This window comes from Erithacus rubecula (genome assembly GCF_903797595.1).
Source record: "Erithacus rubecula genome assembly, chromosome: 24".
Lineage (NCBI taxonomy): Eukaryota > Metazoa > Chordata > Aves > Passeriformes > Muscicapidae > Erithacus > Erithacus rubecula.
Window position 1 is genome coordinate 4,003,852 of NC_136676.1, and position 13,062 is coordinate 4,016,913.

General features: G+C 56.6%; 2 protein-coding genes across 3 annotated transcripts; one reads left to right on the top strand and one right to left on the bottom strand.

The window, feature by feature from the left end:
* Positions 1-1,295: 1,295 nt before the first annotated feature.
* Positions 1,296-6,702, bottom strand: PHF13 (PHD finger protein 13). 2 transcript variants are annotated; one of them, XM_079326152.1, is made up of 6 exons: positions 6,579-6,702; positions 5,742-6,039; positions 5,223-5,324; positions 4,150-4,702; positions 3,869-3,982; positions 3,643-3,780 (listed from the first exon to the last, which is right to left on the bottom strand). In XM_079326152.1, exons 1-5 carry the CDS (start codon positions 6,584-6,586, stop codon positions 3,876-3,878), a joined length of 1,068 nt encoding a protein of 355 aa, XP_079182278.1. In that variant the 5' UTR covers positions 6,587-6,702; the 3' UTR covers positions 3,643-3,780; positions 3,869-3,875. The 2 variants fall into 2 exon arrangements, with proteins under 2 accessions (XP_079182277.1, XP_079182278.1); XM_079326151.1 differs by lacking the exon at positions 3,869-3,982 and having other exon boundaries at positions 1,296-3,780.
* On the top strand, positions 6,585-12,771 carry KLHL21 (kelch like family member 21; the record flags this gene model as incomplete). Its single annotated transcript, XM_079326143.1, has 4 exons — positions 6,585-7,626; positions 8,808-9,213; positions 10,685-10,757; positions 11,089-12,771. The coding sequence occupies 4 exons, from the start codon at positions 6,585-6,587 to the stop codon at positions 11,380-11,382; spliced, it is 1,815 nt and encodes a 604-aa protein (XP_079182269.1). The 3' UTR covers positions 11,383-12,771.
* Between the last annotated feature and the right edge of the window lie 291 nt (positions 12,772-13,062).

The following is a 13,062-nucleotide window of genomic DNA, read 5'->3' on the forward strand; positions in this document are numbered from 1 at the left end:
CAATTCCTGGTGCAGGACTTTATTTCAGTTATGGCCAGCATTCTGTCAATCTGAAATTAAATGTAAAATGTGCAATAAATTATATTCAGCTGAAAAGCAGCTCCCATTCCCTTTGCATCTGTAGGAAGTTGCTGAGATTAAACCTCTAGAAGGCAAGGGTTGCAGGTTTTGTAAATTTAACAGCACGCTCCATCCTATCCAGCTTATTGACCTCTGCTGGGTGGGACTGCAGAAATCTAAATGTCCTCCAGTTCCTTTTTGATGTCATTGTGTGAGGTGTATGGTCAGAAGTGAGGAGCCAGCCTGTACAGACTGGCACAAGAACATCCCTGAGAGCCAGACACTTGGGTCAGTCTCCCCAGCCCTCTCCTTCTTTCTTCCTTATTTTCTGTCAGTGCTAAGTTTTGCCAAAACTGTAAGAACAGCCCCTCTGCAGAACCACAGCCTTCACCACCATATTCTTGCTGTGAGCAGCTGCCATTTTACAGCCACAACTCCACTGGGACTTCTTTTTATGACTCTATAATTCAAAATTACCAACAGAATTAAAATAGAACTCCAAGCAGAGCTGAGCTTCCAGCCTAGCTTCCAGTGCAACCTAGTGCCATTTCCAAAAGGTTGAGCCACTTTTTCAGTTTGCCAAGGTGCTCAGGCTGCTGCTTGGATGGCAGCTGGCTGAGCAGCAGTGCCTGCAGGGCTGTGGCACATACACGAGCTGCAGGGTGGCACCAGGGCTCCAGCAGCTCTTGGGTGGTTTGGAGTCAGTGCTGCCTGCTGGTGGGGAGGGAAGGAGGGAAGGAGGGAGCTCTCTTTCAACACAGCTCCCAGAGGATTCACTGAGGCTTGGTTGGATCTGGCCAAGCCTCCAGTCCTTGCAAGGGAGTGCAGTGCTGCTGCTGGGCTGTTTCTGAGGCTGCAGGGAGTCCTGGTGCCAGGACTGTGCACTGTGACACCATCAGCATCCAGGCCTGAACCCTGTCCTGAGCTCAGTCCTTGCACCCTCCAGCAGCCCCTGGCACAAGCCCAGCACTAGCCCTGCTGCATTCAGCTGCTCTAGGCAGTGCCTGCCTCCCTCCTGCACCCTGCCCAGCCCCAGGCCTCCATCACCATGTCCCACACTCAAAGCATTGGCTAGCAAGGAGCAGATGCTCCACAGAAAGGTGGGGATACCTTGCCAGCTCTTCCTATCCCCATGTGAGTGTATTGTTTTGAGAACAGCACTTCAAGTGTCAAGTCTTCCTGCTGCCTGGCACAACAGCTCACAAGCCAATAAATCATAACAGCAGACTCCTGAGTTTGGAATATGACAAACTCATTGTTCATTTGTCTCACATTTAAGAAAAAAACATGGTTCATTAAAAGTTTTAATGAAAAAATAAAGTTCTGAATTAAACTATAATTATACATGGCTGAAAGTGATGAACTAAAAGAATGGAGATGTTACTTTTTTATTTCTCTCTGCTGATATTGTAACGTGTTGGACACCATCCACTGGGATAAATCCAAAAGGGGACAGAACAAGAGTCAGTCACATTGATTAGTGTTGAACCTCTGTGAAAAAGAGCCAGTTCACTTGACAGTGCACCATTTCTCCCATAAAAGCTTCAGGAACACAGTCCACAGAGGTCCAGTTGAACTGCAGGCATGGTGTAAACACAGAGAATTTCAGATCAGCTCCAACTCTTGCACAGTTGTGGCCAGGATCTTCCAAAGCATTTCTGGGGAAATGGCAGCACTGGAGAACTTTGGTTATTTTTCTGGCTGCAAAGGACAGTCAGGCAGCCATTGGGGGGCAAGTCTTTGGCAAACTCCTTGGTGGTTCCACGTAGCTTCTGAAGGCAGCACAGCACAGTCATGGTTCAGAGATTTCACAGAAGCTGGTTTTCTGAACCCAGTCAGCTGTTACAGCTTGGTGGAATGAGATTTTTATCAAGAACAAGGAGAGAACAGTTGCATGTTGTACTCTTCTGTCGCCCTGCCCCACACCAGGGAGCCCCTGTGGTACTGGGCTGCCTGAGGCTTTGGCAGCCCCAGGGCTGCTATCTGAAGGAGGGTACTTGACCCTTGTGCTGGCAAGACCCTCAAGTCATCACCAGGACACATCTGGTGGGCCAGTCCTCAGACAAGGCAGTGCTCCAATGCTGTGTGACTGCAGAACTCATGGGACGTGTTCCTGCTGGCACAGCTGGTCTGGCTGCAGCTGCTGTGCCAGCCAGTGCTTCTCTGAGCTTCTAACTGGACAGAGCACACACTGTTCTTCAGGCAGAACTTCCAGAAACACCTCAGAACATCAACCCGGTTGTGTGATCCACATGGATCTGTCTGGTCACTGAGGAGCAATGCCAGCATTTCCCAGGCTTTGTGTATGAGCTGTGACTTCCCATCGTGATCCTGAAGGGATTTCCCATGGGCTAAAGCCCAGGAGGTCCTATCTGCAGTGCTGGCCAGGGCCTGAGTGCTCTCCTGTCCACTCCACACCACAGACAGATCCTCATTGCACTTCATCCTGTAGCTGCATTGTCTGCGTTCACTTTGATATGTGTCATTTCTACCAACAGAATAAAGATTCTGGCTTTTTGGTTACAGTCCAGTTTCAAAAAACAAACAGCGAAAGCAGAAACCAACTCAGCCGTCATACTTGGATGGACATGATCAGGCCAGACCTGCCAGGTTCTACATTTCCTTTTGCCCCTTTTACAGACCATGTTTGAATTCTAGGCTGAGAAAAAGGGAGTGTCATCTTCTTAAAACAGCACCATAGAGGTTAATGAAGGGACAGGAGATGGAGCAGTTTCCCCCCATACACACATTTGAGCTGATCATGCAAATCATGAAAACACACTGAAAGAAGAGACCTTCTAGGAAGGAATCTGATGCCACTGATCCCCCACACTGCCTGTCCAGGAAAAGGGCTGCTCCTTCCTGCCAGGGGGCTGTCCCTTGGCATGGGAGGGAGCCCTGAGTCTCATCTGCACTTGGATGATGCCAAATGGCAGAACTCCCCTATGCTCAGGCCTGTGGAAGCAGCAGCAGATCACACAGAGGCCAATAGCACTGAGGCTGACTCCTACTGAGCCTTAGGATAGCTAAGATTGATCTATATGGACAAATGGGCAGGTATAATATCACATTGAATTTAAAACACAGGGCCATTTACTTTTCAGACTCTTCACACAGACTCCTTCCTCCTCCCCTCCCTCTTGGGGAGGAGGAAGAGTTTTCTAGCACAGAGAAGATTTGCAGTTTCCCAATGGGATGAGAAAACCTACTTGGCAACGGTATTGTACATCACCCAGTCATCGTAACCAGACAAAACTCCACGGGGCTCAGAGAGCTTCGTCTGTCCCTCGAGACAGTCTCTTGCCACAGTTCTGCCCAGTCGGCCGCTCCCAGCTCCGGCTGCCCGCGGCTCGGCCGTTCCTCGTTCCTGGGCCACAGGCCGGCTGGGCAGCCCTCCTGCCTGAGCAGCAGCAGTTCAGGGGAGCCCTGCCCGGCCTCCCGGCCAGCACCACAGCTCACCCACCCTCGCAGTGCACCAGCATGGGCCTCCCCCCTAGTCCAGAAAGCGCCTGCGCGAGCCGGTCCGGGAGCGGTTCGAACGGCGAATGTCAAACTTGGAGTCCCGGCACTTCTGGCAGATGTAGATCTCTGGGACGTTTGACTTGCGGATTTTGGCGCAGGACAGGTGGATCCAGGTGTGGCACTCGTTGCACTCGATCATCGGCCGCCCAGCGAAAGGCTTCATGCAGAAGCAAGTGACCAGGTCCCATGAGTCATCATCTGCAAAGACGAATGTCAAAGATAGGTTTTTAGTGGCTGACAGCTCTCATACCAGGAATTTTCTCTCCTTTCACACTAAATTAACTACCTGGGTCTCAACGACAGGTACTCTGCCACATTTTCCAGGTCTCTCTTGCACGGGAAGAGACTCTCTCAGCAGTACACGGGAGGCCATAATCGGGGAGAGGAGAGCCAGCTGCTTCTATAAAGTTGCAGCTTTTCACTCAGTTTATTGCAGAAAGAGCCAACCCACCTTCCTCCCCCAAAAATCCAAATGCTCCTGAATTCCACCCAGTCAGTGCTCCTTGGCATTATCCTCAGGCTACTGCTTCCACCTGTCTAATTCTCTTGGACAGCCAGGCCACCTACCTGAATCCACCATGATGTCCTCGTCATCACCAGTGCCGTCCTCATCCCGAAAAACCACCTGCTTGCCCTGCCGAATGACCGTTCGCTTGCCCACGCTCTGGATCTCCACGGTCTGCTCGGTGGTCACGGCAGGGTAGGTGACACTGGACGGGGTGTCAGAGTCCCACACCGAGCAGTGCTCAGTCACAGACTGAGGGTCGCCCTCTGATGAGGGGCTCATCGGTGTCTCTGTGTAAGAGTCCTCTGCCTCCAGATCCAGCAGCTTCTCCTCATAGTCCTCCTCTGCAGACACCTCTGTTTCCCTCCTTTTCAGCTTTTTCTTCTTCCTGATCTTATCAATTTGCTTTCGCTCTGGCAGGAAGTTGCTGGCCTTTGCCCGCTGGAACAGGGAACTGTACGGTTTTGCCCGCTTAAGCTGACTAAAGTTCTTTCTGTTCTTGGTGGGCAGGGAGACAGAGGAGGGGGTGTCATTGAAGCGGGGGTCCCAGCTATCACTGTCAATCGTGCCTCCAGTGCTGTTGGGAGGGCTGGGGCTGTTCCTCAGCGGTGTTTCCTGGAACACGTTGGGGAAGCAGGTAGCAGTTTGACCCGGAGCAGACTCACATGCAGGCAAGGCACTGTTCCTTCTCCCCCAGGGCACTCTGCCCCATCCCTGAGATGCTGTGCCCTGCCCCCTTAGAGTCCCCAGGCACCTGTCCCTTGTCTCCTGAAGCACTGTGTCCTGTGCCAAGGCTCTGAGCCCTTTTCCCTGGGCACTGTCCCCTCTCCCACGGGGTGCTGAGCCCTGTCCCTCGAGGTGCTGCCGCTCCCGTTCTCCCTACACGCCACCCCGGGCTTTCTCCGGCCGGAGCTCCCGAGCCCGGGGAGCAGCAGGAGTGATGCCGGATCCGACGTTTTTCACCCCGCCCACGCCGGGCACCACCCGCCCCGTCCCCAGAGCCTCCAGCCGCCGCGGTTCCCCTTTTGTTCGGGCCCGGCGCGGGGCCGTGACCGCTGGAACGGCCGGTCTGACAGACCAGCCCCGTGTCCCCGAGTGCCCCCCGGTGCTCCCAGGGCCCCCCGATGCAACTCACCTCCTGCGGGTACGGGATGTAGCCGGCGTAGGCCAACACGAAGGTGCAGAACTTATTGAAGTCCTCCACGGTGCGGTGCCGCCGGGAGCCGGGGGAGAAGTCCTGCAAGGGGCGGGGGTGAGCGGCGGCCGCGGGGCCGGGCCCGCCGCTGGGAGGTGGCACCGCCGCTCCCGCCGCTCCCGCACCGCCCCCCCGCCCCCACAGCGGCGGAACCGGGCAGTGCCCCCCCCCCCCACACACACACACACTCCATCGCCCCCCGGTGTCGGTTCCGTGCCCCCGGGCAGCCCCCCCGCGGCGGGCACGGCGGGGCGGCGCCGCCGCCATTCCTCGCCCCGGCGGCACAAGATGGCCCCGGCCCCCCGCCCCGCGGCAGGGAACGGGCAGCGGGCACCGGCGGCCGGACAGGGCCGGGCCGGGTCGGGCCGGGCCGGGCAGGGGGTGACGGACCCCCTCCCCTTCTGTTCCTTCCCCGCTCCTCCCTTCCCGACCCTTTTTCCCCTCGGGACTCTGGCTCACCTCCGGGGCGAACGGCGAAGCGCAGGAGTCGGAGTCCATGTCCCGGCGCGGGTGACGCGGGCGGGGCCGGGGCGGCGGCGGCGGCAGCCGGGCAGTGCCGACACCGCGAGCCGCTCGGTGCCGGCGGGAGGCGGCGAAGGGGCGGCCGCCCGCGCGGGGCCGCCGGGAACCGTAGTCCGGGCGTGCGCAGTGCCGGGCGCGGGGCGCGCTGGGAGCGGCGGAGGGGCGGGGGCGGTGCCGGGAGACGGGAACGGAGCGGGAAGCGGGGCACGGAGCAGGGCGGAGAGCGGACAGCGGACTGGTGAGCGGGGTCCGGGAGTGGCTGTTATCGGATGATTGTGGACCCGGGCGGGGCGGGACGGGCCTGGGTTCGCCGCGGGGCCTGGCTGGTGACGGCGGCAGGACGGGCAGGGCGCCGGAGCGTCTGCTACGTGCCGGACCCTCAATCCTGAGCCGGACCGTCCGGCCGCGCTAACGGCGGTACCCGGGCCGGACTCAGAGCGGAGCTCGCTCCGCGCTGTCCGCGCTCGGGGCCGGTCTTGTGTTCCCCCGGCACCGCTGGGCGGCTCCTGCTGAGCACCAGCCCGGGGCCAAGGGCGCGGGGCTGGGCGCGGTAGCTGCGGGGCCCTGGGACCGGCCCGAGCGGCACCGCGCTGCCAGCGCCGCCGCGTTACGCAACGGCCGCTCTCGGGGGCCGCGGCCGGGACGGGCTCCCGAGCCCACCCACCGCCTCCTTGCTGCCTGATTTCCAGCTGCTTTTCCCGCCCCGGGAGTCGCTCGGGGCTCGGTCCCACGGCTCCGTGCAGGGCGTGACCCAGGTGCGCTCCCCGCAGGCACGGCGGCATGGCGACCGGCACCGGCGGGACGGCAGCGGCAGCCTCAACCGCGGCGGCGGCGGCGACGGGAGAACCGGCACACGCGGTGTCGCTGCTGCGGGGTCTGAGCGCGCTGCGGGCCGAGCGGAGCCTGCTGGACGTGACGGTGGTGGCCGGCGGGCGAGAGTTCGGGGCTCACCGCGCCGTTCTGGCCGCTGCCTCGGGATACTTCCGCGCCATGTTCGGCGGGGCCCTGCGCGAGTCTCGGGCCGAGCGTGTGCGGCTGCACGGCGTCGAGCCCGAGTGCCTGGGACGGCTGCTCGACTTCGCCTACACCGGCCGCGTGGGGCGGCTGGGCCCCGACATCGCCGAGCGCCTGCTGCGCGCCGCCGACCTGCTGCAGTTCCCCGCTGTCAAGGAGGCGTGCGGAGCCTGGCTGGCGCGGCAGCTGGAGCCCGCCAACGCTCTGGACATGCAGGACTTCGCGGAGGCCTTCGCCTGCCCGGAGCTGGCAGCTGCCGCCCACCGCTTCGTGCTGCGGCATGTGGGCGAGCTGGGCGCTCAGCTGGAGCGGCTGCCGCTGCCTCGCCTGCTCTCCTACCTGCGGGACGACGGGCTCTGCATCCCCAAGGAGGAGGCCGCCTTTCAGCTGGCGCTGCGCTGGGTGCGCGCTGACCCCGCCACCCGCGCCCCGCTGCTGCCGCAGCTCCTGGCCCACGTCCGCCTGCCCTTCGTGCGCCGCTTCTACCTGCTGGCCCACGTGGAGAGCGAGCCGCTGGTGGCCCGCTGCCCTCCCTGCCTGCGCCTCCTGCGTGAGGCCCGCGACTTCCAGGCTGCTCGCCTCGACCGCCACGACCGGGGGCCCTGTGCCCGCATGCGGCCCCGGCCCTCCACGGGCCTCGCTGAGATCCTTGTCCTCGTTGGTGGCTGCGACCGTGACTGCGATGAGCTTGTCACCGTCGACTGCTACAACCCACGCACTGGCCACTGGCGCTACCTGGCCGAGTTCCCCGAGCACCTGGGAGGGGGATACAGTGTCGCTGCGCTGGGCAATGATATCTATGTTACTGGTAAGGCATAAAGGGAGTGAGGGGAAGCACCAGGGTGGAGGGTTCTGTTGAAAATATGTAGTTTGTAGCAGCAACACTTGGCTTTTCCTGGGTAGCAGAGAGTTTGGGACTTGGCTTGGGTGCCTGCAGCCTGCCAGCAGGCATGGAGACTCCTGGAGTCGGTGCTGGATTTAGCAGCTGGTCTCAGTCCAGGAGCTATTTTGTCATGACTAATGCTGTTGAGCATGCTGGCAGAAGTCACAGATCTTGTAGTCAGAACTTTTTAACCGTCACTGAGGACTGGGGTGATGTAAGAAGGTTTTGAGTTTCTCTCTTTGAAGGAGGTGTTCAGGTTCAGAGCCCCCTGAATCACAAGCTAGGCACATGCTTGAGGCAGAGGCATGTCAGAAAGCCCCAGGTTCCTTCACCAGCCCCTGTGAGTCACAGTACCTTCCCCTGCACAAATCCTGCCTCCCTGCTTGGGCTGCAATTGCTTCTGTCAAGGTGACACCGATATGTAAATTTGGTTGTTAAGCTGCATGCAAATGTCTCATTTGAACTACATCTCTGTGACAGCTGTAACAAACTGAGGCCCAGGACACCAGGTGCTATGAACAGCATGCCCTTGGTGTGCAGGACACACTGGCAGAGTTTTGAAGAGCAAGTGTTAATGCAGGTGAACAGAAAACTGTTCTCTAGTCACAAGCAGAAAACAAGGCCCTGCTTTAAGGACAGGATTGTAAAAATCACAGGCTACCACATGGATGCAGCATGTTTTTACAAAAGCCCTTATGTCCCATGGGAGCTTCCTGGAGTCTTCCCAGGCAGGTCAGTCCTGCTGGGTGCTGTGTCCAGGCTGCTGCTGGGGATCTTTGGTTGTTCTGGTCAGTGTCAGTGTGATGCAGGCAAAGCTGGGGGGTTCCCAAGCTGCCAGCAGCACCACCACTGCCTTGGCAGCTACTGGGCAGCAACATCAAAATGGGAGAGAAGTGGGTGTTAGAGGGTGGAGCTACTGAATCATTGTGAGTCACAGCTGGATACAAACTAGGAACAACATGGGAGAATTCCCTGGCTTGCTGGGAATGAAACAGTTCAAAACTTCCTTTAAAATCCTTGCAACACATGTGCCTAGCCTAGCCATCTCCTCCATCACCCTTCCTTTATGGAGCCAGGCTCCTGACACGTGTCATGCTGTGCCACAGGGGGCTCAGACGGGTCCAGGCTGTACGACTGTGTCTGGAGGTACAATTCCAGTGTGAACGAGTGGACGGAGGTGTCGCCCATGCTGAAGGCCAGGGAATACCACAGCTCCACAGTCCTGGATGGGCTGCTCTACGTGGTTGCCTCCGACAGCACAGAGCGCTACGACCACACGCTGGACAGCTGGGAGGCCCTGCAGCCCATGCTGTACCCCATGGACAACTGCTCCACCACCTCGTGCCGTGGGAAGCTCTTTGCCATCGGCTCCCTGGCTGGCAAAGAGTCCATGGTCATGCAGTGCTACGACCCCGACAGTGACCTCTGGTCCCTTGTCAACTGTGGCCATCTGCCCCCCTGGTCCTTCGCCCCAAAGACTGTCACACTCAATGGTCTCATGTACTTCATACGGTGAGTAGTGGGAACAGTTACTTCCCTCCCTTTCTGTGTCCCCATGAGGAGAGCCCACAGCTTCCCTGGGAAGGGTTTTGGAGGTGGTGGAGGGAGGGCACTGGGTTGGGACAGCACGGCTGTGCTTCCCCTGATGGTGCAGGGAGGGCTGTAACACCTCTTTCCTTGTGTTGGTGGGCCTCAAAGAGCTGCCCATAAACTTGTGTAAAAATGTCTCAGTGTAACCCAGGGCTGGGGAACAGGCAGGTGTAAATCCGTCTGAAGTCAGCAGCACTGCTTGGAAATTGGCTTCTCTGTTTCTCTGGCTCCTGGTTCAGCCCCCCTCATTGCTATAAATAAGCACATGAGCTCCAAGAAAACGTTAAACTCTAATGCAGGAGAGGACATCTTCCGTCTCAGCAGAGATAAGAGCGCTGAAGATGAAGTGATTGGTCACTATTTTTAAGCACCTTTCCAAATTGGGACTTAATTACCCATCTGAAGCTGTCCTGGTGGCGCAAATACTTCAGTTATCCGCTTAATTAAAAATAAACGGGAAGGCATGCTAGGGCTGGAGCATTTCATCTCCCTGTGTTGACTCTGAGCAAACAGACTTCTGTGATGGCCCCCAGGCACTTCTCTTTTTTAATCTCCTCTTGGCTTTGTATGAAGTAGCAACTTTGGCCCAAGACTTTTTATTTGATCCTTTTGGGTCTAGCCAAGTGTCTTGCTGGCGGCTGTCCTGGTCAGCTGGTTTCAGTCCATCCTGCCAGAGTGTTGCAGGTTCTCAGATCCTTGCTACAACCTGATTCTGTATAATTTCCTTCTTCTTACCCACTTTAAAATACTGATGATTGACACTTCAGGATTTTTGGATCTCTTTGCATCTGCAAGAGTCAGTGAGATGATCAGGGTTAGGTGTTCTCTCATTTCACGTGCTCTGCGTGGGCTGCTGCTCCGTGTAGAGCTGTGGGATAATCTTCAGAGGGCAAAGGAGTAGGTTGCAAGTACAAGCAGCAAATTGGCTTAATCACTCAGGCTAAAGGCTCTAGTGATGATCCCTCATGCTGGGACTAGTTTTATAACTTTAAACAAAGCACAGCAGTGAGGTTCAGGTGCTCTCTGCAGTTGCCTCAGAGTTTGGAGAGGAGACTCTGGTCTGGCTGCTGGCCCCGCCTGGAGCTGCCTTGCAGCATCTTGATTCCATCTGTACCAGGATTGTCTTGGAAAGACTGACAGCTCCTCTCCAGCTGCCCTGACCTTGTCCTCCACACATTCCTGTGTCAGCAGCGCATGTCTCTGAGTCGCAAACGTCCCTCACCTGTCACTGTCGCCCTCCTGTCTGCTGAGCAGGGTGGGTAAGAGAAGCCTTGGGGGATTATGCTGCCTCCCCAGCTCTTCTCTCCCCCTGCCCATCTAAATTTGGCTTTGATGAAGAACTCAAGCAGTGTTTCTAGTATGCAGAAGAGTAATTTTGTGTTCTCCTCCCCAGAGATGACTCGGCTGAAGTGGATGTTTACAATCCATCAAAGAACGAATGGGATAAAATCCCTGCCATGCTCCAGGTAGGACATTTTCCTGCTTTGGGGATATCTTAAGTGTTACAATTGAGTTTCATTTACCTTTGGAAAATCAAGAGCTTTTTAGACTCAGACCCCTTGCACGTGGAGCTGGTTTAAGTATGTTGGAGTCACTGGGAAGACAGTCGTGGATGTGGTGGCATGTCTGAGTGTGCAGCCCAGTGTGTGAGATCTGTGGGCAGCACTGGTTCAGAGCCCAGGCTGCAGCTGACTGGCATGAATGTCCCTCCAAGAAACAGCTCCCACATCCCACTGACCCCTTCAATCAGCTGCAGACACCCCCTGATGACAGTGTGTATTTATTGTTGCGTTGCAGGTTCATGTTGGGGGCAGTGTGGCTGTGCTCGGTGGGAAGCTCTATGTCTCGGGGGGCTACGATAACACGTTTGAACTCTCGGATGTCCTGGAAGCCTACGACCCCGAGACACGAACGTGGAGCATCGTGGGCCAGCTCCCTGAGCCCATCTTCTGGCACGGTAGTGTCAGCATATTCCGGCAGTTCATGCCAGAAACCACACAGGAGGACGACAGCATCACTCTGGACAACACCATCAGCTTGAGCAGGCAGAACCAAAACCTTCACAACCAGAACCTCAATGAGCTGCCTTAGCACAGGGAGCAGCTTGACAGAGTCCCTCATCTGGAACCTGGGCTGCTTTGGGAGAAGGCTGAGGCAAACCAGTGCTTGGAAACAAAACCATACTGATCACAGAGGGAGCAAGAACTCTGGCTGTTGAACGTGATGCTGTGGGCCTGCAGGCAGCAAGGCCTCCACTGCTTCCCTCGGCCCTTCAGGGTGGGAGACAGCGCCGTGCTGCCCACAGGGATCTGGGCTGATCCCTGGGGAAAGTGCTCGTGGTGAGCCATGCCACAGCACCACTGCTTACAGCTTGTGACCAGACACCTTTCACTGGGAGCTCCTTCACCCTGCAATGCTTCGTTTGCCACCAAACTCCTTCATTCAGTTTCTGTCTTGGTAGGACAGTGGTGCGGACAGCCCCCTGCATTCTGTGCCTCAGAGGGAGACAGGCTTCCCGTGCACCTGTTGGGATTGAAAGGTAGTTATTTTAGGATTTTTTTTCTTCTTTTTATTTGGGGTTTGCAGTTTTATTTTGGCTTGTGTAAGATTTGCCTTTATACTTGCCCAAGTGCCCTGGCCAGGTGGGCTCTGTTTATCTACCTTTGCTGAAGAGCAGCTGCGTGCAGTTTACTTGTAGAATGTTTCTGGAAGAAGGAAACAGCTGAACCTGCAGCATGACTCCCTGAGAGCAAGTGCTGCACCTTCAGGAGAACCCTGAAGTATGGAAGAAGCTAAGGTGTGGCTGGATGCATTTACTTTTTTAGTCTTTAAATTTTAGCTAATAGAGGAAAAGTTTGCATTTAAACTGAATTCAGAGATGGAAACCCCGTGTACTCGAACCCTCTCCTCCAGGCTTGCCCCTGGATCGAGGAGCACCCGAGCTGTTTCAACAGCATCAGCATCTTCACAGCTTTACAAAACATGTTTTGCCCCAGTGCTGTGTGATGCTGCTGCACCCCTCAGCCACGGGGAGGCCGGGCTGTTCTCCAGCCTGGAACACTGACAGTGCCTTGAGAGCGCCGCGTGCCGGCAGGGAACGCGCAGGGCCCGGCTGGCCCGAGGTGTCAAACCCACGGACAGAGCAGGGGGGCACAGGCGCCCTCAGTTCGGGGCAGCTGCTGCTTTTTTGGGAGCAATGGCCAATTCCTGACAGCGCCCGAGGCATTTCTGCTGAGCTATAAATAACGCACCCCGGCGCACGCGGCTCTGCTCGCTGCTGGACCCCCAGTCCCACCTGCTGAGCAGCTACAGATCTGTATTTATTTTTTGTAGAATTCATTGTGTTGAATCCTCAAGTACAGTTGAACTCCATCCTTTGAAACAAAGGCATTTTACATTTGCAGATAATGTATTTTTATTCTCATAGTTTGTTTTTAAATTTACTTGCAGCAGTCAAGTTAAATAAAACCTGTTACACAATTCTGTTTTCTGTGAGGCGAAGGGACCTGGAGTGAGATTTTACTGGGAGTTTCTCATTCCAGATATGCTTAAACTGGAGCCTCTCTGCCTCCTTGTTGAGTAGAGGGGGAAAGGGGAGAGCACGGCTGCAACTCGGGGGTGTGGGGATCACACAGAGGTCTCCCCCCACCCTGGCACCTCTCAGGCCATGGTTCTCACTCTTCCAACAACCCTGGATTGGGTTATTTGGGACAAAGTAGAACTCCACACGTGAGCACAGGTACTTTGTGGTTCCTGGAGTGTGTTTCAAGT

Coding starts and splice junctions, on each gene's coding strand:
- PHF13 (XM_079326151.1), bottom strand. Junction 5,325..5,741: donor CTTCGCCGTTCGCCCCGGAG/GTGAGCCAGAGT, acceptor CGCCCCTTGCAG/GACTTCTCCCCCGGCTCCCG. Junction 4,703..5,222: donor ACATCCCGTACCCGCAGGAG/GTGAGTTGCATC, acceptor AACGTGTTCCAG/GAAACACCGCTGAGGAACAG.